The 26,203-nt window shown below is 40.2% G+C and overlaps 2 protein-coding genes across 2 annotated transcripts in view; both read left to right on the top strand.

The window, feature by feature from the left end:
- The first annotated feature begins 11,164 nt into the window (after positions 1–11,164).
- On the top strand, positions 11,165–16,246 carry NUDT19 (nudix hydrolase 19). Its single transcript, XM_077831174.1, has 3 exons — positions 11,165–11,896; positions 13,855–14,062; positions 15,319–16,246. The coding sequence occupies exons 1-3, from the start codon at positions 11,198–11,200 to the stop codon at positions 15,555–15,557; spliced, it is 1,146 nt and encodes a 381-aa protein (XP_077687300.1). The 5' UTR covers positions 11,165–11,197; the 3' UTR covers positions 15,558–16,246.
- A 3,225-nt stretch (positions 16,247–19,471) lies between these two features.
- The window catches only part of TDRD12 (tudor domain containing 12), a 119,184-nt gene continuing 112,452 nt past the window's right edge, over positions 19,472–26,203 (top strand). The window contains exons 1-3 of the mRNA XM_077831038.1: positions 19,472–19,498; positions 21,365–21,387; positions 22,536–22,589. Of these exons, the coding sequence (XP_077687164.1) occupies positions 22,560–22,589 (30 nt within the window). The 5' untranslated portion in view covers positions 19,472–19,498; positions 21,365–21,387; positions 22,536–22,559. The remainder of the gene's footprint in view (positions 19,499–21,364; positions 21,388–22,535; positions 22,590–26,203) is intronic.

Consider the following 26,203-nt stretch of genomic DNA (forward strand, 5'->3'; position numbering starts at 1 on the left):
CTCCTGCACGTTACACCTTTGTGAAAGTTTGTGAGGTAAATACTTCTCACTGTACTGAATGTCTTTGAAAACATTTATTTCAAATGGATATTTCTCAGTCTGTTGCTTGTGGGTTCTCACAGAAGCCTGTGAAGGTGGTGTCTTGCCTGTCTATTGTTAACTATATCTTGTATTCAGAGTAGCAGCCGTGTTAGTCTGTATCCGCAAAAAGAAAGGGAGAACTTGTGGCACTGTATTCAATATTAAACATAATGCTATGATTCTAGAAGTTATATCACCCTTTGCCTGCCAAGTCCATTTCTGGTGTGACAGCACTGAATTCAGGGGCTTTCATCAGTGATGAATTTGCCTGAGGGAATATATTCCCATGCATGATAATGAAACAGTCTCCCAAAGATGTGCTGAAGAAAAACACAGTGAAGAGTTTTTCTGTATAACATCTAATGATCGGACTTAGTAGACATGAGGAAAACCTCTTATTAAATGCAAAAAACTAAATTAAGGAAAATATAAACACAGATAGCCTCAGCACTACAAAATTCATAGCTGGACATTAAGCTTAACACTACAAAATTCATAGCTGGACATTAAGCTTAGATTACAAAGTATGGAAAGATCTCCTGTAATATAGCTGAACACCTCTGACCAAACTCAGACCTAGTCTAGGACTAACCTACAAAGTTTTGTGGGCATAGCTATGTCAGTCACAGATGTGGGAAAAAAAAATACACCATCTAGCTAGGCCAGCAAGACCCTCAGTGTAGACATAGCTATGCTGACAGAAGAGTGCTTCAGTCAGCATAGCTACTATAAGTTAGGGAGGTGGTATAACTATGCTGACAGAAAAACTCCTTCTGTTGGCACTCAACATAAGCTAGGACTACACTAGGAATGTACGCCAGTATAGCTACACTGGTAGAGCTATACCACAAAGCCTTTGTACTGTAGACAACAAAAGTTCTACTGTAATTATATGAAAATCACATGGAAGTCTGAGACAAATTAAGTGGTGATGAAATGGAGGTGTTACATTTGGTTTGACTCACAAAAGTACTGTAACTTGCAATGATTTTGTATTCAGTGCGTGTACAACAGTAATATAATTTGCACACCAATGGAGTAGAAAGGGGTGTAGCAGGAAAAAGCAAGACTTGGCATGTAAGATGAAGATGATGGGTGGGTTAATGATCTGATGTTAAAAAAGACAGAAAGCCAGCGTACAGTCTTTCCTATACCCTTAATTTATTTTTTGCCAGGAACTGATCTAATATTCTTCATCAGTCTGATAGGCAATAATTGAACTTGGAAAAAACTGCTGATATGGTTTCTGCATTCCTGAGCCATGATCAGACTGAAGATCCCCAATCAGTACAGCATTGTTGCGATGTTTCAGTTGATATAATTGTACACTGCCCCCGAATGTATAATTTTCAATGTGCTGCACTGTTTTGTATTGAAAATGCATTACCACATTCTAGAAGTTGGCTGGGGGCAGATGCACAGAGACAATCGGATCTGTTGGCACCTATGAAGGCATAGAAGGCAGTCTGAGATTGTGATGTAGGCATGTTTCTGCTAAAATGACCAGTAATGAAATAGTTAACAAGGAAGCCCGGGTTATTTCCACCACTGATCTTGAAATCAGCAAGAAGTAGTTCATCCTTTACACAATGTGGAACTGGGACATGAGCAGTAACATGACACAAATATTAGAAGAGACTCCATGACTTGGGGAGGTCCTTTGCAGCAAGGAATTTGGCAATATTTTCTGAACTAGCTCTGCCACACTGTGTCCCCTAAAAATAAGGCATATTTCATTAATCACAAGAGGGGTGGGTGCCATCTATTAAACAGGCTGTGTGTTCTGCAGAGGTCTGCTATCCAGTTACAGATCTGGAGTGACCCTATTTAGCTTACAAGATCTGACAATATCACAGCCTGAGGTTGAAGATCTCTTTGTCTACTTATTAAACATAGTGGGCAACACAATGTGTATACATAATCCTGATTAAATAGGTTGGGGCTTGGGGCTAGAGCTGAGTGGAAAACGGTGATAATTTCAAGATTTCAAAACATTTTCCGGTTATGAATTAGGATGAAATGTCAAAAATTGCCAAAATTTTCATGAACCAAAATTAAAAAAAAAGGTTCTGGTCAATTGAAACATTATGTTTCAATAATTTCAAAACATTGTTTCAACTTTTATTTTAAAAATATTATAAATTAATTTAATTTTTTAAATAAAATTGTTTCAAACAAAACCAGATTTTTTCATTTAAAAATGCCAAATTGGAAAGTTATGACAATTTTTAATTTCTAATTTTTGTTGCAATAAATATTTTGAAAGGAGAAATTAATTGAAACTGACCCTTTCCTGCAAAATGTTTCAGTTGTATGAACTAGCAGTTTCTGATAAAAAAAAAGTTTCATCAAAACATTCCTGATGATCTCTAGCCTGGTACTACCTCTGATTTCCAGCCTGACCCTGGCTCCTCCTTACTGAACCTGGCTCTAGCGATTCTTCCAACTCCTGCTAACTACCACCCTTGAGCACTAGGCCAAACTGCCTATGCCCCGGTCCCTTACACATATCCTAATACAATGCTTGTATATCTGGGATGCAGACAATGCAGGAAAATGTTTAAATCCAAACAAACAAAGTTTCTGGTAGCTGTTTTCTTTAATTAACAAAAAATACCCAGTTTTGTAAAATCTTTTTTCACAAAACCTAAAACTTAGGACTATATTGTGTGATGGTGTCCCTTTAATATGTTATTTGTTCTCTTTTGGGGAACACTAAATGAGCCCCTGCTGACAGTTTGACCTGATGCAAGTTCTGTTTGGGGTATGTAAGGAGGGGGGATTGATAATAGACACCAAATTGGAAAAGGATTTTTTTTTTATCAAGGGGTTAATGTGATTAAATTTGAAAAAAGGAAAAATAGGTTAAATAACAGGAAAAACTTTAAGACAGTGATATCTATGAGACTGGGATAATCTACCGGAAGTGCTGGAAGCTCTATGGCTTGAGAAATTTAAAATTAAATTGTCAAAAGCAGTTGAGAATATTGTGTGATCTGGATATGGCCACTAGACAAATATTGTTCCTTCATCTACAATGTCTGGTTCCATAAAAGGGACACTGTCACACAATATAGCTCTAACCTTAACCACGGGCTAAGCTGGGACTGTCCAGAGCCAGCTGAGCCTGTGTGACAGGTTAGAGTAGCCGTGGGTATGCCATAACTGGCTGGCTGTGACACCATAGGACCATTGCAGTGGCTAGACTCTCTTATCTCTGCCCATGACCCCTACATACCACCTGTGCAGGAGACTGCAAGCAGGACTGTGCAGAGTTCCTGCTCCAGCTCTATAATACATAAGGACTTCCCCTATAATTAGAGAATTTCTAAGGGCTGAATCTGCCAGGTTTATGACCACTTTGATCACTGGAGTCAGCATATAGGGCTGTATTGCACTGATGAATTGGACCCAGTGTTTTTAATGGGATTACTTTTTTGAGTAACACTATAAAGATTTGGCCTTTAGATTGTACTGAGATAAAAAGAGGTTACTGCTGATAGAACAGGTTAAAATCATAGTTTATAAGATGACAAAATGATCTACACTGTTTTCCATTATCAGAATTTCCTCAGGGGATGTGTTATGAAATAATGACCACCTGTTCCAGAAATTAATGTTGAATTTTTGCCAGAATAAGACAGCTGCCTATAAGAAATATGCTGGCATATTATATTGCAGATTTGGAAATGATGTTGTTCATTATCTATACATGAGCCCTCACTGCTTAAAATTGCTTTTACACTGGAATGATATAGCATAATTGAATCTGAATCTTTGATCAGCAGAATCTAGATCCACTGCACATTAAGTCTAGGAAGACCTTACTTGTTTATTAATATTTCACCATTTAAAATCAGCTCTTAAGCTGTAGCACATTTTCTAATAAGATTTACATTCTAGAGAAAAATAGATAACTGTAATAAGAGTACAAAAGACAAAGAAATGTCATCTGAACTCTGATTTTAGAATCAAAATGTCTTCCAGCAGTAATCAAAAACAGGGGTGTCCTTTAAACTCCCACTGCCTAGGATGCTAATCATTATCATTGATGAGGGAGTACAAATAAAGAGGCCTGGGTAACCAGATGTCCTGGTTTTGCATGTGTGTGTTTGTGGAGGTGGGGAATGGCTTTGTGGCTTGGCTGATTATACTGAAGCTGGTGTTTTGTCCCAATTTTAGTATAATCAGCCAGCTGGCTGACCTTCTGTGCTCTGCAGTCTGCCACCCTAGCACCAAGATGAACTTGTAGCCCAGCTGCGCCTGTTACGCCCAACTGCAGCTTGCAGCATCTCACCATTGAATTGTTGTTGTGCACTCTGATGCACAATGGAGTCCAAATTCCTGTTTTGTGCACACTGGCATGCTGTGGAATTTAGAGTATTTCAGGTTTCAGAGTGTACAACAATTCATTGAGGAAATACTGCACTGTAACACAGCACAGACACAGCTACAAGTTCACCTAGAAAGGGAGTAAACTGGGTGGTCAGCAGCACCAGGCACAGGAATTTGGACAACTGACAAAGAGAGGCTTAAAAAAAAAAAAAGACATGGATGGGAAGATTCACAAATAGGCACCCATCCTCTGTCACATCCATTTGCTGACCTGACCAGATATCCTGGGAGGTTTTCTGTGAGCCTGAAGCCTGCATCCAAGAGGTTACAGAAAGGTTGCTGAGGCTCATCCAGCCCTCTGACCACTGCTCCATGTTGCTCATCCATGTAGGCACTAATGAGACTGCCAGTTGTGACCCTAAGCATATCAGTAGTGACTACAGATCTCTCAGACATTGAAGGAGTCAGGGGCCTAGATGGTGTTTTTGTCCATCCTTCCAGTTGCAGTTAAGACCCATTCAGGGATATATACATCCTGGAAATAAATGCATGACTGTGCAGATGATGTCAACAGGAGGTCTTTGGCTTCCTCAACCATGGGATGTTGTTCTGTGAAGGAGGACTGCTAGGAGGAGACAGAGTCCACCTAACAAAGAACGGGAAGAGCAACTTCATACACTGACTTAGTGACCAAGTGAGGAGGGCTTTAAACCAGGTTCAAAGAGGATAGGTGACAAAAGCCCACAGGTAGGTATAAAAGAGCCTGACAGATGACTAAATGTTTGGGGGTGGAGGAAATGGTAAATTACAATAAGGTATAGGAGCAACAAGTGAGAAATTTGTGGGGGAATCCGCTCAACTGTTTAGATGTCTATACACAAATGCAAGGAGTATGGGGAATAAACAAGAAGAATTGGAAGTCTTAGTACACAAGCTAACTTATGACCTAACTGGCCTCAAAGAGATTTGGTGGGATAAATTTCATGACTGGAATACTGGTATAGAAGGGCATAGCTTGTTCAGGAAGTCTGGGCAGGGAAAAAATCGAGGAGGTGTTGAATTGTACATAAAGAACATACACACTTGTTCTGAGATCCAAGAGGAGGTGAGAAGCAGATCAGTTGAAGGTCTCTGGGTGAAGATAACATGGGGGAAAAAATAGGGGCAATGTCATCGTAGGGATATATACTAGACCACCAAATCAGGAGGAGGAGGTAGAAGAGGAATTTCGAGAACAAATAACAGAACTATCCCAAATACAAGACCTGGTAGTAACCGGGGAGTTGAGCTATCCAGACATCTGCTGGAAAAGTCATACAGCAAAATACAAAATTTCCAATAAATTATTGGGGACAACTTCTTATTTCAGAGAGAGGAAGAACAAATCAGGGGGATACATGGAATAAATGTTTTCATTAATATGCCCAGTTATTTCTCCTGACTGAATACAGATTATTTTGTACTCAGCAACATTTCTGAGTAGTTCGACTATTACCCTCCAGTGTATGTTATTTGAATTTCATCTGCCATCAGACTGACCATTCATCTAGCTGTGTTAATTCCTTTTTGAATATTTGGTTAATCTACATAATTTTGTGTCATTTGAAAATTTTGCTATCTCATTATTCCTCCTTTTCCAGATCATTGATGATTATATTAAATATAATTTCTAGTACTGATGTTTGGGGCAGCTCTTGGTTAACTTTTTGCAGTGTTGAAGATTGTCTATTCCTACCTACTTTTATGGATTTTAATCACTTTTTAATTCATGACAGTATTTCACTCTCTGACTTCTTACTTTGCTTGATAACCTCTTGTGAATGACTTTGTTAAAGGCTTTTGAAAGTCTAAATAAACCACATACAAAAATCCTAAAATAAAGTTATTTAGATTGCAAAGTCAAGCCTTTGAAAGAAATGCCAGAATTAAGAATGCATGCAATCTTAATTCTGCCCACTGGTGCATATGCATTATGATAGTCATTCCATGACCATATATTATTTGTCCACAGAACCTGTGTCTTATTCAGTTGGAGGGAATGTTCAATGATTGAGTTATGTGTTCAATATTCCCTTTTATCTTTGTTGGTCAATATATAGCCTCACACCTTACTTACTGAACACCATCCAAAGCCTATAATGAATTAATTTTCTCATGGTGCTCATTACTGTAATACAGTATCTGAATGCCTCACAAACATTAAATAATTTATATTCACAGCATCCGTGGGAGCCAAGAGATTATTGTTATCCTCGTTTTACAGATGGAGAAACTGAGACTAAGAGTTATGTCTCAGATCAGACAGAAAGTCAGTATCAAAATGAGAATTCTGGATCTCCTGATTCCCAACCTTGTTCTCATTCCTCCAGATCTCATTGCCTCATTACCTGTGGAACTAAGTAGACAGAGCTCCCATTGACTTCAGTTATAGTTGTGAGTCCTCAGTAGCATTTCTGAAAGTTAGGTCCTACATATCTCAAGCACCTAGAAAAATGAAGAATACATTTAGTGGCCACCTGTTAAAATTTGGTTTAAGTAACTTGTCCAGCATCATAAAGGAAATTTGTGGCAGAAGCAGGGAGAGAACTGAGTTCTTCTTTGTGTCATTAAACCAGCCTTAAACCATAAACCCATCCTTTCTCTTCTTATAGTACTCTGATTCATTCTTCACACACTTTCAACTTCTAAAGCAAATGTGGCAGGATTCCCACAAAGAACAACAATATGCAACAATCCTGATTCATCCCTTGAGCACACTGAAACAGTAGGTTAACAATGAATGAGTAGCCCCCTTTTACAGATAGCATATCTAAGGACAAACATACAGTAGGTTAGTTCTGAAAGGCAGCATGGCTATGTGGATGAGAGTCATACCAACAATCTGCTATATTAGACATCTATATTCTATTCCCAGCTTCTGTGAATGCTCAGTGTGGCATAAGCCTACACTGGTCCACAGGCTGACTGAGGGGAACCAGACTTGGGTCTCTCTCTCCCACTGCTACAAAGTTGCTCACAGCAACTGCGTTGAATTTCTGCTCCCTGGGGTTCTCAGTATAGTGTATGGTGCAGCTATTATAGCTATGGTCTGGCCTTACAATGTTCAGGGTTTTTGCATGCTGACAAAATGAAATTCTAAAAACATAAGACACAGTAAGGAAATAGTGATTTACAACAGCTTATAACTGCCAAATCTGAATAGAATTTCATGAGATGAACAAAAAGCACCTGGGCTTTTCTGTTGTCAAAGATCAAAACCAGGTTGCAAACAATGGAGGTAGTAAAGCTTCTCAGAAAAAGGCATGTATCACCAAGAAAAAATGTTTGCTTGCCTAAATGTAGGCATCACTGTTCGTTCCTCCTATAATTATGTTACATAAAAAAATTGTGAAAAGAATGTTAATGTTGTGAAGTCAAGCACTCAAAAGATAGGAAATGCCTGTAAGTAATTAATCGAATGAAGCATGGGTCTAGAAAAATAGTCTGTGATCAAGTAATTAAAGATTATGCCATTACGCATATACACAAAGGGGCCTGTCATAAAAATAAAGGGAAGGGTAAACCCCTTTGAAATCCCTCCTGGCCAGGGGAAAGCTCCTTTCACCTGTAAAGGGTTAAGAAGCTAAAGGTAACCTCGCTGGCACCTGACCAAAATGACCAATGAGGAGACAAGATACTTTCAAAAGCTGGGAGGAGGGAGAGAAACAAAGGGTCTGTGTCTGTCTGTATGCTGGGTCTTGGCCAGGGATAGACCAGGAATGGAGTCTTAGAACTTTTAGTAAGTAATCTAGCTAGGTATGTGTTAGATTATGATTTCTTTAAATGGCTGAGAAAAGAATTGTGCTGAATAGAATAACTATTTCTGTCTGTGTATCTTTTTTGTAACTTAAGGTTTTGCCTAGAGGGGTTCTCTATGTTTTTGAATCTAATTACCCTGTAAGATATCTACCATCCTGATTTTACAGGGGGGATTTCTTTATTTCTATTTACTTCTATTTTTTATTAAAAGTCTTCTTGTAAAAAACTGAATGCTTTTTCATTGTCCTCAGATCCAAGGGTTTGGGTCTGTGGTCACCTATGCAAATTGGTGAGGCTTTTTATCCAACATTTCCCAGGAAAGGGGGGGTGCAAGTGTTGGGAGGATTATTCATTGTTCTTAAGATCCAAGGGTCTGGGTCTGTAGTCACCTAGGCAAATTGGTGAGGCTTTTTACCAAACCTTGTCCAGGAAGTGGGGTGCAAGGTTTTGGGAAGTATTTTGGGGGGAAGGACGCGTCCAAACAGCTCTTCCCCAGTAACCAGTATTAGTTTGGTGGTGGTAGCGGCCAGTCCAAGGACAACGGGTGGAATATTTTGTACCTTGGGGAAGTTTTGACCTAAGCTGGTAAAGATAAGCTTAGGAGGTTTTTCATGCAGGTCCCCACATCTGTACCTTAGAGTTCAGAGTGGGGGAGGAACCTTGACATGGTGGCAGCGGTGGGATTAACCTGAAATCATTTTGAGATCCAGTTGAGATTTTTTGAACTAGAAATACAGATTTTAAAAAGGAAATTTTTTTTTCCTTTGGAAAGCAGCTGAAACTGAAAGCTGAAACTGTGGCCAAGCAGAGACAAAAGGGGTTTACCCTTCCCTTTATTTTTATAACAGGGCCAAATTAAAGTTCCATGGGCAACCTTAATTCTGGCATTTTTGAATGCTTGATTTTGGAAGCTTCACTTTCTTTTAACCTCATTTAAAAAAATATAAATTCTTTGGGCTTGATGTACATTTTCTGTAGAGTATCTGATCCACTAAAATAATCTCTTATATTTTACTATTTAATAATTGTTTATCTTGCCTTACTTCTTCCATAGGTCTGCATGCTTTGTCAGTATCTAGTATGTTTCAGTAGCCTCCAAGCTGATGGTCTTAACTAGAGTCTTCTTTTTATTTTATTCCTTTCTCTTCTAAAGAGTTTAGTGTCACAAAGCTAGCAAAGAGGATACTGGAGAGGATGCTTGGAGTGCACTTTCACTTCTGCTGCTTCATGTAACTGGAACTCTCCCAATACCCTGGCTCAGAACCAGGGAGCCACTTCTCTTTAAATCTTTTATTAAAGCCTTATTCTTCTTTTAGCTGAGGACTGACTCCTCTCAACATGTTTTGTGTTAACGTATTAAGGAAGTTTTTTTTACAAGTAAAATGTATTGCATGGCCTGCAGCCATGTTACTTTGTGCTGTGCTCTTGTAAATAATGAACTCACAAGTTAGGCAGCACTGGACTACTTCAGCACTTATGGAAAACCTATAAGGAACTCCAAGATGCATCAGAAGGTAGCATTAGTAATTTAGTAGGTAGCATTCTCTCTGAAACACTATTGAACCAATATTCTAGCATTGTATATGCCACCCTTCAGATGAAATGTAAAACCTCAGTCCTGATCACTTCTGCTTATTAAAGATCCCACAGTATTTTGTGTGTGTGTGCAAAAGTAGGAAATAGGCTATTAACACTGGTTATGTTCCAAATTGGGTAATTTCATCCCATCTCTCTAAATCCTCCCTGCAGTTCTGTAAGTATTTTTCACTTTCTGTTAACAAATGCAGTTTCATCCTTGAAATAGCTGTATTTCAATGGTAGATGTGATTCTTGTGGATAGTTTGTTTCACTGTGACATAGTAGAGAAAGTTGTGTAACTTGACTTCCAGCTACTGGAGTTAGGGAGGTCAGGAGCAAATAATAATTAAGAAGAAATAGGGCCACTCGGAGCTCAAGGTTTTCACATCCACTTGTCATTGGGCTAGATTTTTATTAAATAATTGGTTTTCTTACTGTAATCATGGTGGTTTAAAATCTCAAGAAATGCAGATTGTTTTGTTTTTTGTTTTTCATTTCATTGCACCAACCATACAAGCTTCACTGACATTGACTCTCATGCACTACTGTGCATTCCTAAGCTTCTGCACATGGAGACTAGACTACTCGCCTGTCTAAATGTTTGCCCTATCGCGTTCCTTATCGTCGGTTTCTGATTTGCCTTCATCACGCTGATGAGTGCTGGCGAGGGATGTACTGGCCGCCGCTTCCAGCAGCTCCTATTGGCCTGGAGCAGCGAACCGCAGCCACTGGGAGCCGTGATCAGCCGAACCTGCAGACGCGGCAGGTAAACAAGCCAGCCCGGCCCACCAGGGGCTTTCCCCGCACAAGCGGCTGGATGAGTTTGGGAACCACTGTCTTTGGGGATTATATTTACGTGTGTCGGAATTTAATTGTTTTTAACACTGGCATTGTTACTGATCTACTCGCTGTCCATTAAGCCAGGTTTCAGAGTGGTAGCTGAGCTAGTCTGTATTCACTGTTTGAAATGGGCCACCTCAATTACCACTACAAAAGTGAATTTTCCTCATGTAATAATAGCCCACTTCCACTTTAATTTAATTGTCTCATTAGAACTGACCCCCCCACACTTGGTAAGGCAACTCCCATCTTCTCATGTACTATGTGTTTATACAGTGGTCTCCAAACTTTTTGGATCTTGCACCCCCAAGGCCAGCTCTAGGGAAGCAAAAAAAAAAAAAAAAAAGCTGCCGCTGTGCTGACGGTGCTCCTCCTGCTGCACACCTTATGAGTTTCTAGGTGCCACAAGGACTCCTCCTTGTTTTTGTCCATTAAGCTGCATGCTTAAGCCTCACAGGTGTAGTGGCTCCTCCCAGGAGGCTGGGGGCGATGGAGCCGAGGTAGGTGGTACACGGGGACGGTGGCTATCCACCGAGCCACCACGTTTCCTGTCCTCCATGCCGGTATGAACACGCAACTGCGGCACTGGCGAGAGGCGGCTACGCTGCTGCTGGCTGCTGGGTGCGGGGCGCCGGTGCGGTCCCTACTAGGCCCCTTTGACTACGAGATGCTGCTGCTGCAGCGGAGCCGTCGGAGCGGCTTCCTGCCCAGCGCCCACGTCTTCCCAGGCGGCCTGCTGGAGGCGGCCGACTTCTCTGCTGACTGGCTGGGGCTGCTGCCCGCCTTGCCCCGCTGCGGGCTGGGCTCCGTGCGGCCGTCGCCGCCCGGCGGTAACCGAGCTCCGGTGTTCGCCACCGACCGGGCTGACCTTGGCTCGCCACTGCCGGGGGACGTGGCCTTCCGCATCTGCGCCATCCGGGAGACCTTCGAAGAGGCGGGCATCCTGCTCCTGGTGTCGGGCCCCGGCCCCGCCACTGATCCAGGCCCGGCCCGCTTGCTGCCTCAGCACCACCTGCCGCCGGGTCCGGAGCTCGCCGAGTGGCGGCGACGGGTGCAGCAGGAGCCGGCCTGCTTCCTACAGCTCTGCCGTTACCTGCGCTGCGTCCCCAACATTTGGGCGCTGCACGAGTGGGGCAACTGGCTGACTCCGGTGCCCAGGGCTGGCCGGGGGGACCGGCGCTACGACACTGCCTTCTACCTGTGCTGCCTTGAGGAGCGGCCTCCGCACACGTCGCAGGATGAGCAGGAGGTGACAGGCTTCCAGGTAAGGTTTCATAACCACAAACACCTTCTGTCTTTCCCTATACTTCCCTTACATCCCATGGAAACTATAGGGAGGGCCCAGGAGGAGCTATGCCTATGCAACACTCATTTCTCCTCCTTCCCTCCCTCCCAGTGTCTTCATACCTCCGACATAGTGCTGGTCAACTAGGTGATTATGTAAATATACTTCCTATAGACGTCCTTGTACATCTTGTAATCTGCACCCTTGTGCAGCACCATTTGGAGTTGATGTGCCAGATTCCAGCTGTCCATACACCTACTGACATTCTGAAACCTACTATATATTACATATTTTGTACACGGTAGGAGGTGATTGGATTTTAGATGATTAACCGGTATACACCCACATGCCGTACGACTAGTAGGAGATGTTAGACTTCCAGAGGATAAATACATCAACCACAGAAGACCATCAAAAGGTGACCCGCTTCTAGATGACTGTATACTGGTGGCCCTAGTCACTTGCTGGGGATAGTCAGCCGTGTCCATGTTAGGTTTCTGTCGCTTTTTTCAGGGCTATGTTTACTGTCTCCACAAAGAGGGAAACTTTTTTTGCATGCTTTTCTAACACAAATAACACTCTGATAGGGGTTCAGACTGGGGTCTTCTGCGCTTGGTAGCTGCTGGGTAGGGCCAACCCCAGGGGGCTCAAAAGAACTGCCTGCCTGTCATCTGCTGCTCTTTTCACTGGATGGTTAGTTAATCCTACCCTTTTATGGAACTCCATTCTTTATATTGTCCAGCTGAGAGTGTGGGCCAGTCATGAGATGCTAATCAGCTGCTTCAGTTTCTTCCTAGAATCTGTCTCTGGGATTTTCTCTGTGGTGGGAGGTTGGCTGCTCCATGAAGTATTAAAGGGGCAGATCCTCCTGTTACAATCACCCATCATACACCCACATTATGCAGTATTAGTGGGATGTGACCCTTGAATGTTTATATGCTTGGGCATACTCTGGGGTGGTCTCAAGACAGAGACGGTTGTCGAATAACTGTGGTCCTTTGTACAAATTCACTACACTTTTTTGACACTACCAATGTTTCTTTGTGAGTATTTATCTCTGATAGAAACTACATACAGTGAAACACAAACCAAAGTTTAAAACATCAGAGAACTTGTTTTGAACAAGTTAATACTTGATTATATATATTTTTTTACTTTTTACCAATATCATATCAGAAATTTATTGTGGACGTCATTCACAAGAACATGGAGGGAAAGGTGTGTCAGTAAAGGCCCACACACCATAGTCTTGATACATGAAACCAACATTTGGGTGATAATGGAAGAATTTCATACATATAGAAAATACAACTGACATGAAGTTAACACTTTGTATCTGGTTTTTCTAATTTCTGAAAACTGCATACTCATCTTGGCTAAGAAGCAAGTGCTTCGAGGTAAATTTTCACTTAATTATGAAGGCATTTGTAGCAATTCTGTAGCTGAGTTTGCGCTGAGTTTGCTTTGAGTTTTGCATTATTCAATGGAAGTCTTTATTATGCCCTGAAAGCAGAGTTAATATCCCCTTTTAAAAACAAAATTGAAGTCCAGATTTGGCACACCTATGTGCAATCCTCAAGTGTCTTATGAATTTAAAAAAAAAATCAAAATTTTTGTAGAAGAAATGTTTTAAAATGCTACCATTTGGAAACTTTGTGTTGTGTGTGGGTGTTTTTTTGGTGTGTGTATAACTCACCAATACAGTTCTATTTCACATTTATATTAGTTCAGTCTAAATCTACGGGCAACACACTGAAAATTGTACCTCTTTTTGGAATCCAGAATGCTAATAGGGTAAACTCTTCAGATGAGATGTTGTTCACACAAGGCCTTCCTTGCCACTGCTAAGGGTTTCAGTAGGGTTTATGCAATTGATAGAATTTCACCGAAAGAGATCAAGAAGAAAATAATATTTCATGTTTATCTTTCTTTTACAGTGGTCAACCCCTCCAGAAGCTCTTGAACTCTTTAAGTCTCAAGAAATATACTTTGCTCCACCTCAGTTCTATGAATTATGTAGGCTGTGCAACTTTTCTTCACTTTGTGACCTGCATAGGTTTGGTTCTGATCGTGCTTTAGAAGGGTGTGAACGTTGGATGCCCGTTACTTTGGCAGCTTCGGATGGCTACATTCAGCTGTTACCAGGTAAATTAACCAAGTGAAAGAGCTTTTATTACCATAAAAGAGCATTGGAAAGGAGATAAACCCTTGAGCTTTGGGGCCAACTGACTACTAGGGATCCAGAAAAAAGTTTCCTTGAGAGTAGATTATCCCATTACCCAAACCTATTGCAGGGTTTCTTCCTCTGAAGTAGTTGATATTGGCCACTCTTAGGGTACTGGACTAGGCAGTATGGTAATTTCTATGTTTAATCAGATTGTCAACATGTGTTAACTCTCATACAGGGTATTGTGGGAATCATTAATATTTTAATTATGTCATACTTTTCACGCTGAAGGATACGACTGTTTTATTTGTTTTTCATTTTTGTCTGCAGGATGAGTTATAGCCCCATCCTACTGGCCTTATTGGGCAATGGATCTGATCCCTGCTAAGCAAGAGTCCCAAACATTGCAGTATCCCGAGTGATTATTAGCTAGTCCATCTTTCTAATATCTTCATTTCTTGCTACTACCTGCCTATTTAAACATTTTAGTTTTTACCTCCTTTCCTCTACCGCTTTTTTTTATTTTTATTTATTTTTTGGCAAAAGGGCATAAATTGTATCTTTAGTTGCTATTTTCTGCTTCTTGTTGGTTTTTTTTTTTTTTTCTGGTCATCTCCTCTCTAATGTTCTTATTTATTACAATTGGTCTTCTGTCTCCTAATTTCCTTTCTATATTTTCATCATATTACACTTGCTCTCCATAAAAGGCTGGACAAGATTCTTCCACCAAGATCAGTTTTTAAACAAAACTGGTTAATCTTATCTGCTTTCTGTTCTTAGTCTGCCACAACTTCTTGTGTAAAGTGGGAAAGTCACTTAATCTCTGCTTCATTTGTCCATCTATAATCTGTAATTTCTTATGTCAAGGATGCAGTGAGACCATATTCATTAGTGTATGTGAGGTTCTTGGATATTTCTTTATTTGTTTGTAATGGAAAAAATAAATACATTTTACTATCTGAAAAAGCTGCCTTTGAACTTGAATGTTCCATTAGATTCCAGATTTATTGCAACATCTGGAACCTGCAGTGTTACATTCCTGGTGGCTATTATGGAATTTCATGGCCATCTTGAAATTTGGGAAAGATTGGAAGCAATTTTCTTTTAAATCTGATTGTACTCTGAACTCCATTTCCACACATTTTCAAATACTGATAATAAAGTAGCTTGTATCCTAAAAATTGCTAGATCACTGAAAAATAAAAGTATTTAATTAAAACTTAATATTTTTCAGGAGATGAGCTGTATCCAAAAGATCCAGATTATACAGGAGAAAAGAAACTTTTTTTGTCTACAGATAAGAAGGTTGAAGAACTAATGAAAGAAGACAGTAAGCTTCACCGAGTTGTAATACAAAACCTTAACAATCTTACTGTCCATGTTAATATCCAACCAAAATATAAACACATCAATCCTCTAAAGATGGACTCTAATATAGTGGGAAGTAATGCAGATTGCAATAGCAGACTATAATATGTCATCTCCGTTAAATTCCGTATGTATCAAATTTTATATATTTTAGTGCAGTTAGTCCTTTGTGACAGTTGCTAAGTGGTTAGCCCTGGAGGCTGAAGTCTTCATTTGCCAAAGAACAGGTCAGGTACATCATGGGAATCAGCAGTACAAGCTTCTTTATGTTGCCATGCCAATGGATCTCAAACAAGATCAGGAGATGCTACTTTGGGTAAGAGAAGGGTTCAGACTTCAAATATATTTAGTACTTTGAAACTGAACAAATGTGCCAGTTTTGATGTGGACATATGTTCACTGAGAACTTGATGTAAACTACCAACTTAATTCATGTTGTTCACCAAAGAGCCATTTTATGGTAATGATATTTGGCCATTGCCAATGTATGTCATAAAAGTGGACTAGTCTGTAACCCATGTCCCTTGAACAATTCAGTTCCCTTTTCTCATTGAGTACTGAAATATTCTTGTCGCACTTAGAATTTAGCTATCTCTTCTGTTCTGCTTCCAAAAGATATCTTTTGGATCACACTAATATGTTAATGTGTCTACAAATGTAATTGGAGGAGTTTTCCATTGTATGACTGCATTTTCTACTCTCATCTTTAGGAATCTCAACATGCGTTCATTAAGTTAACTTATTTGCCAACAATATTTTGTATATAATTGTTCAATAAATGTTTATTTTAATTAGTTTTATTTGTATTACTTAAGGTGTACTGAGGCTTGAGAGATTTATTCCCTTCAAAATTTGTTTATTTCCAAATTAAGAACTAACGATCTAAGGACTGGTTTGACAGCAGTCATTCCCTTTATTTAGTACCATATTTACTTTAAATGAAAGATTTGAACAACTTAAAAGATGAAAATACGGTTTACTGTATAGTTCTGAGAATACAGAAATTAATGTTACCGTATATATCAGTATGAACAACTGAAGAGGAAAATGTAGAGGCTTGAAAACATTACTGTCCTACCTCAAACATCCCACATCTGCTCCTTGACTATTATACTGATGGTATCTTGCCTTGCTATCTTTGTCTCATGGTGTGGGAATACAGCTCACATAGCTCCCAAACTGTTGTTCATCTCTGCTACTTTTCTTTTACAAGTGGAGTTTTCAGAGGAAGACCCAGTGATATGAGATCTATGTAAATGTGCTCCATGCTGTACATAAAAGGGAAAAGAGAGGATAATTAGGAGCTAGACCCCAGACAGTAGAGCTCGCCAGAGAACAACAGTTGCATTTCATGACAACTTTTGGGGGTTTAAATTTTGGTTTTGTTCTGGACTAGAACAAAAGCAAAACTTTTTGAACACTTTCACAAACAGAATTGTTGAAACGTCCATTTTCAGATCAAAAAGCTCAGGTTTTCAAATTGTAAGTGACTAGGGAGTCCACTCTGGGTCTCTGAGACCTTACTGTCAAAACTTAATCAAAATCAATAAATCTCTGTGAAATGTTTTGGCTTTCGCAAAACAGCATATATTGACAAAAATTGAAAATGTTCAAACCACCTCTGCTAGACAAGAAGACAAGAGGAAGAAGAAACAGTAGCAATTGGGAGATTTTGTGGGTTAGTGTCTCATGCTATTTCAGCTCTTAACCACTGCAGTATTAGGAGAATGATGGGTACAACCTGCTTCTGCTCTTTTGTTTTGCATATGTGGTCACTTAAATGCCCTAGCTTGAGCTTGTTTTTTTAAACTTTTGTTTAGCCACTAAAAGTGGCAAAAGTCTTTATAGCTAAATTTTCAGGCACTGAACTAATAGCTGTTTGTTTTTACTAGAGTTACATTGAACATATACCTGTAAAATGATGCAAAAATGCTGAAATGTTTAATTTTTATTATTTAGTTGTGTTACATATAGAATACAAATAAACCCAAGAAAATAGCAGATGTCCATCTATCTAGCTGGTATTGCCTGGCAGTTTGTCATATAGGCATTTCAGTAAAAGTGACTTTTAAGGATAGGGTAATGGCTTTATGGACTAGTTTGGGGACTGAGATCTGTGCACATAGGTTGGCACGAAAGAAGCAGACTGTCAGAGGGTGACACTGGCTCTTTAAGAGGAAGCAGGATCAGTGCACCTCTCAGTTGGGCTTAAAACAGGGCAGGTTGGGCACTGGAGAGGGAGAGACCTTGTGGATGAGGGTTGTGTTAGAGCACAGACTGATTCAATCAGGAAAAAGGCAGGTGAGAACCTATGGAAGGTCCTGGAAGGAAGCTGTGATTGATTCCTGGGAAAAGGCTGGAGAGCAGCAAGAGGTTGTTGCTTGCTGCCATCAAAGATGGAGACTTGAAGCTCAGGGCTGGAGAACAGTGGAGGAGCTTATCTGCTGATACCTCCATATTGGAGCACTGGACTCAGGGAAACAGTGAGAGAGGCAGAAGGAGTAAGGGATACTCTCTTGCTGAGGATGATCTCCCAGTAGCGAGGCTGGAGGAAGAGAGGTGTTCACTGTTGCTGGAAGGGGTGGGGATGCAGGGGCTGTCCTTGCAGAGGGACAGAAGAGAACTGAAAAGGAGCCTAGAAGTGGTGGAAGATACTGGAGAATGGTATAGGAGGGCCTCTCAGCAGAGAGACTGGTTGGGTGTGCCTGCTGGAAAGAGTGGGGTTTTAAGGACTATATTCACTGCGTGTGGGAAGTGAACTATGTTTAATACTTTTTGTTGGGGATTATATGAGCTATTTTTGGTAATAAAGTATCTTCCACTAGGAGCATTATGAAAGCAAAAGAGCTGTCATGGAATTACGGGGGAGTCTGAAAGGGGAAAATAAGGAAGGTGCGCTAGATCTGTCACCAGCGGGGCCACGGTAGGATACGTCCATACCAGTGAAGGAGTCAGAGAGGAGGGTTAGGGACTTAATGTAATAAGATTACGGAAGTAGGTTAATTGTAAAAGGCATTAAAGATAAGCACAAGAAGCTTGTATTTGAAGTGGAAGAGGGTGAAAGCAATGAGGGACTCATAGTTGGGGGGTTGACACAGAATGATGAACCAATAATTTAGCATTTGAGGGGAATTAGATGAGTGCTAGGAAGATAAGAGAATTTAAAAATCTTTATACTACAACTGATCAGCTTCATCATGAGACCTTCATCACTTCCACACTCTCTGGTTCCCTTTACTTCACTAATTGCAGTTCATCTGTATACTAATATGAATTGTGAGAAGAAGAAATGCAGCAAAGATGACATGCAGGGGATTACCTCATTGACCATGGAAGACAGTACAGCACTACATAATACTCCTTTACTCTTTTGCACTGATACAGTCACAAAATCTATTTTTTTCAAGCTTTGTTTTGTTGATCGCGGCAGGAGCTGGAGTAAAATGGCTGGGGGCGGGAACGCAATGAGGGGCCATTTTTGTGTCAGCTTCCTTTAGCATAGCAAGATTGTGGCAGCCGTTTGGAACGTTAGACCAAGTCCCAAAGAACAACTAACATTCAACACCTTCCTCGCACCCTTCCCCTTCTCCTGCCTCACATCGCCCCCTCTCCCGCCTTCTCCAATAGCGCCTTAGACCCTCCCCCTTCCCGCTCTGCCAGGGAGAATACAGTTGGAATCCTGCGCGTGCATAGCACACCTAAGCGGAGACAGTTTGGCGCCATTACAGTACTGGGGGGGCGCGTCACACTAGCGTATCCGCGTGAGGTAGGGAACGCAGGGATTTCCATACAGCAGGCATAGCGCAGGTACCGTGTGCTCGTGTAGCCCCCTCACTGCGCAAGCGCGGGGCGAGGAACGGGGCGGGAGGAAGAGCGTTACCAGTGTAGCTTCATGCGCAGGCGCAGTAGAGATGCGCATGGTTGGAGTTGAGTGGGTGTCGGCGGGAGGATTGCGCATGGTAGTTAGCTCTTCTAGCCGTTCAGGCTGTGTAGGTGGCAAGCTTAAGAATGGGAAGAGGCTCTTCTAGAAGCTTCTGAAGAGAAGTGTGAGGCTGGCTGTTAGTAGTAGGCGCTTGGCCTACGGGCACCTTCGTGGGGTGGGGATTGTGAGTGAGGGTGAGGGCTGTTAAGGGGGTGATAGGTGGGGGAAAGGATGCGGCCTCCCTCTGAGAAAACTCAAAAAAACAGCAAAGAAATAAAACCGGGGGGAAGGAGATTATGGGGAGGAGAAATCGTTTTCTTAATTTTCTTAAAGAAAAAAAATTCTGTCCCCAGTGGGTTGTTAACACTAGAGCCACCCACCGCCCCCTTTTCTTTTCCCCAGGGATCTGCGTTAACCCTGACAGAAGGGGGAGGAGAGTTGTGTGCTTTCCTTATAAATGTGAGTCTCAAGCTAGGGGTGTGTGAATGGTGGGTATGGGCGTGCTGGGTGTATGTCTTTCCCAGTATTTTGGGGTGTGTGTGTGTGTGTGTGTTTAAGGGGTGGGGTTATGGGGAAGTTGCACCATCCCTTACCCCTGTCATGCATATTTTTCAGATATTGAGGTGAATGTGGGATTTAGACAAATCGTCATGCTCCCAAACATTTTATCCCCAATATCAAGAAGGGGTGTGGGTCCCCTCATCAGTCCCACACATTTTGACCATAACATTGATTAAGGGGTTAGGAAGTCCCACATATTCCTTCTGTGTTTTATTTCTGATATGGAGGGGTGTATATGTGTGTGGGTTTTTTTATTGCTCATGCACATTTATTGCTAAATTGAGAGATGATAGGAAGTCACTTTCTCCCTAACATATGGTCCCCCAAACTAGAGTGTGTATAATGGGAGCATTAGCCTGAAAGAGGGTTGTCGCATTTCTTGTGATAATATATCCATAGAGATTGCATCACTTTGTAATGGTTGAAATATGCCCTTTTTGTCTAGATTTCTGGTTCAGGCTCTTTATTAAATTCAGCTTTTTTTTTTTTCTTTACCAGCTTTTCTTCTTTGGGCTTCATTTTCACTCTGAAATGTCAACTTTCAGCCCTCCATCCTCCTCTGCTTCCCAGTGGCTGGGCTCCCTTTAAAATATCTATAGGATTTTGTGAGCTTGATATTTATTTAAAGAGTTGAAAGTTGTTTCTGATATCACACTAGTCCTTATATAGTCCCCTGCCACACTTTTTGTTTTTATAATCACATTTTCTTTCTTTTAATTTTTTTCTCTCCCTGGTTGCTGTATGAAAGGAACACCCAAACAAAAGAGAAAAATGACAGATTACATATAAAAAATAACAATTTACTAGACAAAAAGGCTGTCAGATGAACAAAAAATGAAAAAAATAGTGTTTTACTATAATTTTTTAATTTATAGTGTTCTTAGGTGTTACTTAAGTAGTTTTCAGACACTTGTGATTTTTAAGTTGATGGTATATCTTTAAATATTGTGTTTCTCTGTAAATGGAGTTACTGCACTTTCTAAATTTTCACTGCACCTTCAAAGATAAAACTCATCTCTCTCTGGATTTTTCTTGTTTGTTTGTATCAATTTTTCATTCTTCTATCTATGAATCTTCACTAAGGGAGTTCTTTTTTCCTTTGTAAGACTGGAGTGAGAACTGTAGATCGGTGTTCAGAGTAGCAGTTATGTTAATCTGTATCCGCAAAAAGAAACGGAGTAGTTGTGGCACCTTAGAGACGAACAAATTTATTTGAGCATAAGCATTCATGAGCTACAGCTGTGAGCTGTAGCTCAGGAAAGCTTATGCTCAAATAAATTTGTTCGTCTGTAAGGTACCACAGTATTCCTTTTCTTTTTGTAGATCAGTGTGTCAGTCACTGGATCATGTAACTGAGATCTGACCACCATTTTGCCCCAAATTTCTGTTTATAGGAAAGGTTATTAACTGAACTCTTTTGTTATTTCAGAGATCAAGTCATTAAGAGACAAAGTGAGTAACAAATATATCTTCATAGACACAAATACTAACTCTACTACAATACTTAAATTCTTTGTAAGATTTTTGGAAAATTCAGCGCTAGTAATTTGCTAACTGGACTAGTGCAGATACAGTACACCTTTTTCGTTTGGCTTCTGAAAATCTAGAGTGAGCAACTGTTCACTGAAAAAATACAGGTTTTGGGCTGAGGTGGGGGTGGAAAGTGTAGTGATGGAAAAATGTGTTTATTTCAGTCCTGTGCATAATTTAAACTCCTAATAGGACTTTGAAGTATAAATTAAAACGGAATGCAAACAGTTACAGCTTAATTATCTTGTTGTTGTTCACCACATATAATCTATTTTTTCACCCATTGATCTCGAAATGATTTACAAAGAGGAGGAAACATAACTTTTTACAGATAGGTAACTTGGGGAAAAAAGGGTGATGGTGTGATTTTTTTTTCTTCTTTTCCCACCTAGAGGTACTGAGCATCTACAGCTCCCATTAAGTGAGTGGGAACAGTCACTTTCTTTTGCTTTGCGCTTCCGAAAATCAGAACATAAATGACTTGTACAGATTTGCAAAGAGACTTTCAAGGCCAAAAGGGATCATTATGACAATCTAGTCTGACTTCCTGCATAATGCAGGCAATAGGAATGCAGTGAGGATTTCACTCTGGATCCTGCTAAGATTAAATGGGAATGTGCCATTTACTTCAGCGAGGACAGAATTTCATCCTAGGTGGCTTCTTGTCTAGCCCCATCATTAGTTAACTAATCTGCAACTGGCTTGTGTTTAGGCAGAGTTTTCCTCTTGAGTTTTGATGTAGACATGGGATCAAAATAAGTTATGTATTCCAGATATTCCAACTGCACTAAACAGATACTTTATATGGATGTGGTTGTGTGTTGGGTAGTTAATCTTAATTAGGCTTCAAATTAAGTCTCATTAAGAAAAAATGGTTTACTTTGTGAAGGCTGTATTTGCAAATCTAATAGCTAGATATCTTTAAAAATACAGCTGACTAAGTGGGCTTATTTTAAATCTGTAGGCTCTTTAGATATGGATAGTATCACTACAATTTTAGCTTCAACATTTATAAGATTTCGATAAAATTGATAGCTAAACACTTGATTATCCTTTATATCTCATTTCAGCATTACAGAAGACGACTTCAGTAGATGAAAATGATTGAAGTCTTGATATTGAAGGTATATTGATTTTGTTTTAAAAGAAGTCTCAGTATTGTAAAGAACTTGTGCATATATTGGAACACAAGAAACTTTAGGGACAGGAAAAAAATACCCAGAATAAAATTGTTCATTCTCTTTTTTTTCTTTTTTGGCCTTATGGGTATATAGACAAGTTGAAATCTAGTAAATTTTTAAAAAGTTAAAAGTAATTTCAGATATTTATCTGCTCCTGAATTTTCTCTGCCAATTTTTATTTGCAAGGAAACTTTAATATTCATAACTTTTTCTCCCATTTTACTGCATGAAGCCCCATAGAAGCAACATGTGATACTGACCATACACATATATACAAAGTAAACAAAATGTAAAAATAGAGAAATATATTTTAGCTATAGTAGTTTTGGGTGTTATTACAATGAGTGAAAAACAAAGTGTTATTTTTTTTGTGAGTGTGCATGCAAATCTGCATTGTCCTTCCACTGCTTTTATGAAAAAGAGAGGTTTAAGTTTCAGCAGATCCTTGGGGAAGTGGTGGGTAGAAAGCAGGGAGCTATGGCTCTGTAGTATTATGTTCTCTTTGCCCTGTCCATATGGAAGGCCTATTGGGGAGACAGCATCATTCCTTGGAAATAAGTGAGGAAACAACAGTTAAGATAATGCTGACCAAGTAGGTATTATCACTCACTGTCCTCTGTTATGGTGGGACCCTTTTCTACAAAACAGGGTATAACAACAAGTTTGGGACTGATAGGAGCATGCTTCTGCAGGAGCATGGCTACTATGAAGATGGTGGAAAGTGAGAATTATTACAGAGGTGCTGGAATTCCACAGATAACTTGTGATCCAGGCAGATTTCAAAAGATCTGTATGTGTTAATGATTGAATCCACTACCTGTTCCTCAGGGTGGGAAAGAGAATAGGCACTCATGACATTTCCTGCTCCCTGTGTAAGAGAGGCCCATAATATTATAGACTGATTGTTAGTCTTTTATGCATGGTTTAGGGCACTTGCAGAAATTTTACAGAGATTTACTAGGCCTGGCACAAAATCTGTTTGCCCACTTTACCTCAGTGATTCTCCACTTAGGTTAATATAATTTTAGTAAGGCTGCTTTAGGTGGGAACTTCTGAATACCATAAAAATTGAATTATGAATACAGAAAGAAAACAAAGGATAGAAGGAAAAAGTGGCCAGAAATTTTGTGGCTCTGACAAAACTGAACATTTCCACTTGAAGAGCTCAGTTCCAATTGCATGCTCTTTTTCTTCCATCCCCAAAATGTAGTAATTAGGATTCTCCATAAAGGATTCTTGAGCCGAGGAGGGGACTAAACAAATTGTGGATTGATTCAAGGAAGGGCAGGTGTGATGTGTTCTAGGTATGCCCTGTATGTAGGAGATGGTTGGAGGAGAATGTTGTCTGTTGTGAAACCATGAAATGTGTCCTTACTCCCAGGGCTCAAGGCTAATTTTTTTGTCTTGGGAAATGTTTGCTCCAAAATTGTAGTCTTCAGCTCCAAATCTTTGGTCACTACCTAGGCAATTTTTAACAGGACTCAGTAATATTCTAGTGATGATTAACTTACATCATTTAAAAATAATTAAACTGACAATATAGGGTTTTCTTATGCCCAACATAATATTTCTTGTGAATATGACATACATTTTCTAAATATATTAAATGTACGATAGTAAACTAAACCTAACGTTTCCTTTTATTGTAAATACTCTGTTAAAAATCCATCCTATGCTCCCTCCCTAGACACAACTGTCCTTTTTCTACACTGCTATTAGTCCCTCCCTCATCCCTCCCCACGTACATGGTGTTAACTTCCTCCTGCAGTGCAGTCAGCAAACCCTGTTCCTATCCTACTTTCTGAACCAGACCATCCCTGGTGTTCACCAAGTTTTTCTCTGCTTGATATCCAGCAGATTTCAGTGGGTTTCTTTTATCTTGTTTGTACCCGTCTTGGTGGTAAACCAGAACTTGCTGCTGGGCTGGGACCTTTGATCCCCTTATTTAGTTAAGCCTTTTAACTTAATTTACTAGCCTTCTCTGGAAAGAGGCAGAACAGACGCAACGCTTCTGCCTATCTTTGCCCTATGGAAGGCTGGATAAGGAAAAGAGAAACAAGCACAGAAAAAAGATGTGCCAGTTATTCTACCATGCTTCAGTCCTGCGTAGAAGGGCACAGTTAAGCTTGGTTTTCCAGCTGCAGGAGCAGGATAAATCCTCATGCTCATGAGGGAGGCAAGAAGCAGTGTGAAAGGGACTTGATTCATACTTATCATCTGGTCCTGTGTCTTTATTAGAATTGTCTCTAGATCAGGGGTCGGCAACCTTTCAGAAGTGGTGTGCGAGTCTTCATTTATTCACTCTAATTTAAGGTTTTGCGTGCCAGTAATACATTTTAACATTTTTAGAAGGTCTCTTTCTATAAGTCTATAATATATAACTAAACTGTTGTTGTATGTAAAGTAAATAAGGTTTATAAAATGTTTAAGAAGCTTCATTTAAAATTAAATTAAAATGCAGAGCCCCCCAGACTGGTGGCCAGGACCTGGGCAGCGTGAGTGTCACTGAAAGTCAGCTTATGTGCCATAGGTTGCCTACCCCTGCTCTAGATCAGTGGTCTCCAAAGTGGGGTGCGCAAGACCATCCCTAGGGGTGCGCGGCAGGAGGAGCGCTGCCAGCACGGTGGCAGCAGCACTCCTGGACCTTTGATTCTTCGGCGGCATGCTGGTGGCAGCTCTTCTTCTTCTTCTTTTTTTTCTTTGCTTCCCCAGAGCTGGTCCTGGGGGTGCGCGATTCAAAAAGCTTGGAGACCACTACTCTAGATGATTCTAACCATGCAGAAAGAAAGCTAATGTTTTATAAATGCAGAAAACAGGCTTAAATTCTGATTTCCCAGGCCATAGAAACATTCTCAAAATATTTCCTAGCAGATATCTTTTAGAATAACATCTAGTCTTGATTTTAAAATTGTCAGAGTCCACCATGACCTTTAATAGTTTGTTCCAAAGGTTAATTACTCTCACTGTTAAAAATGTACACCATATTTCCAGTCTGAATTTGTCTAGCTTCAACTTCCAGTCATTGGATTGTGTTATACCTTTCTTTGCTTGAGTGAAGAGCCAATTATTAAATATTTGTTCCCATATAGCAATTTATAGACTGTAATCAGTTATCCCTTAACCTTGTCTTCGTTAAGGTAAACAGACTCGAGGAGCTCAATCTGTCACTGTAAAGCAGATTTTCTAATCTTGTAATCATTCTTGTGGCTCTTTGCTGAACATTTGCTAATTTTTCAACATCCATCTTGAATTGTGGGCACCAGTACTGGACCCAGTATTCCAGCTGTGATGTCATGAGTACCAAATACAGAGGTAAAATAACATCTCTACTCCTGCTTGAGATTTCCTCTGTTTATGCATGCTGGGATCACATTAGTATTTTTGGCCACAGTGTTGCACTAGGAGTTCACATTCAGCGGATTAATCATCACAAACCCTAAATCTTGTGAAGAAGCTTATAAAGCATTCCTGTAAACTGCTCACTCCACAAGAGATGCCACATAACGGTCAGATAAAGGTAATTTTATGAGGAAACATGCTGAGTGAATCCTTTGGTC

Source organism: Eretmochelys imbricata, chromosome 12, assembly GCF_965152235.1.
Source record: "Eretmochelys imbricata isolate rEreImb1 chromosome 12, rEreImb1.hap1, whole genome shotgun sequence".
Lineage (NCBI taxonomy): Eukaryota > Metazoa > Chordata > Testudines > Cheloniidae > Eretmochelys > Eretmochelys imbricata.

Bases quoted from the DNA above. Each gene is read 5' to 3' on its own strand.
- NUDT19 (XM_077831174.1), top strand. From the start codon at position 11,198: ATGAACACGCAACTGCGGCACTGGCGAGAGGCGGCTACGCTGCTGCTG. The intron at 11,897-13,854 runs GTAAGGTTTCAT...TTTCTTTTACAG, and splicing joins AGGAGGTGACAGGCTTCCAG to TGGTCAACCCCTCCAGAAGC. The intron at 14,063-15,318 runs GTAAATTAACCA...AATATTTTTCAG, and splicing joins CTACATTCAGCTGTTACCAG to GAGATGAGCTGTATCCAAAA.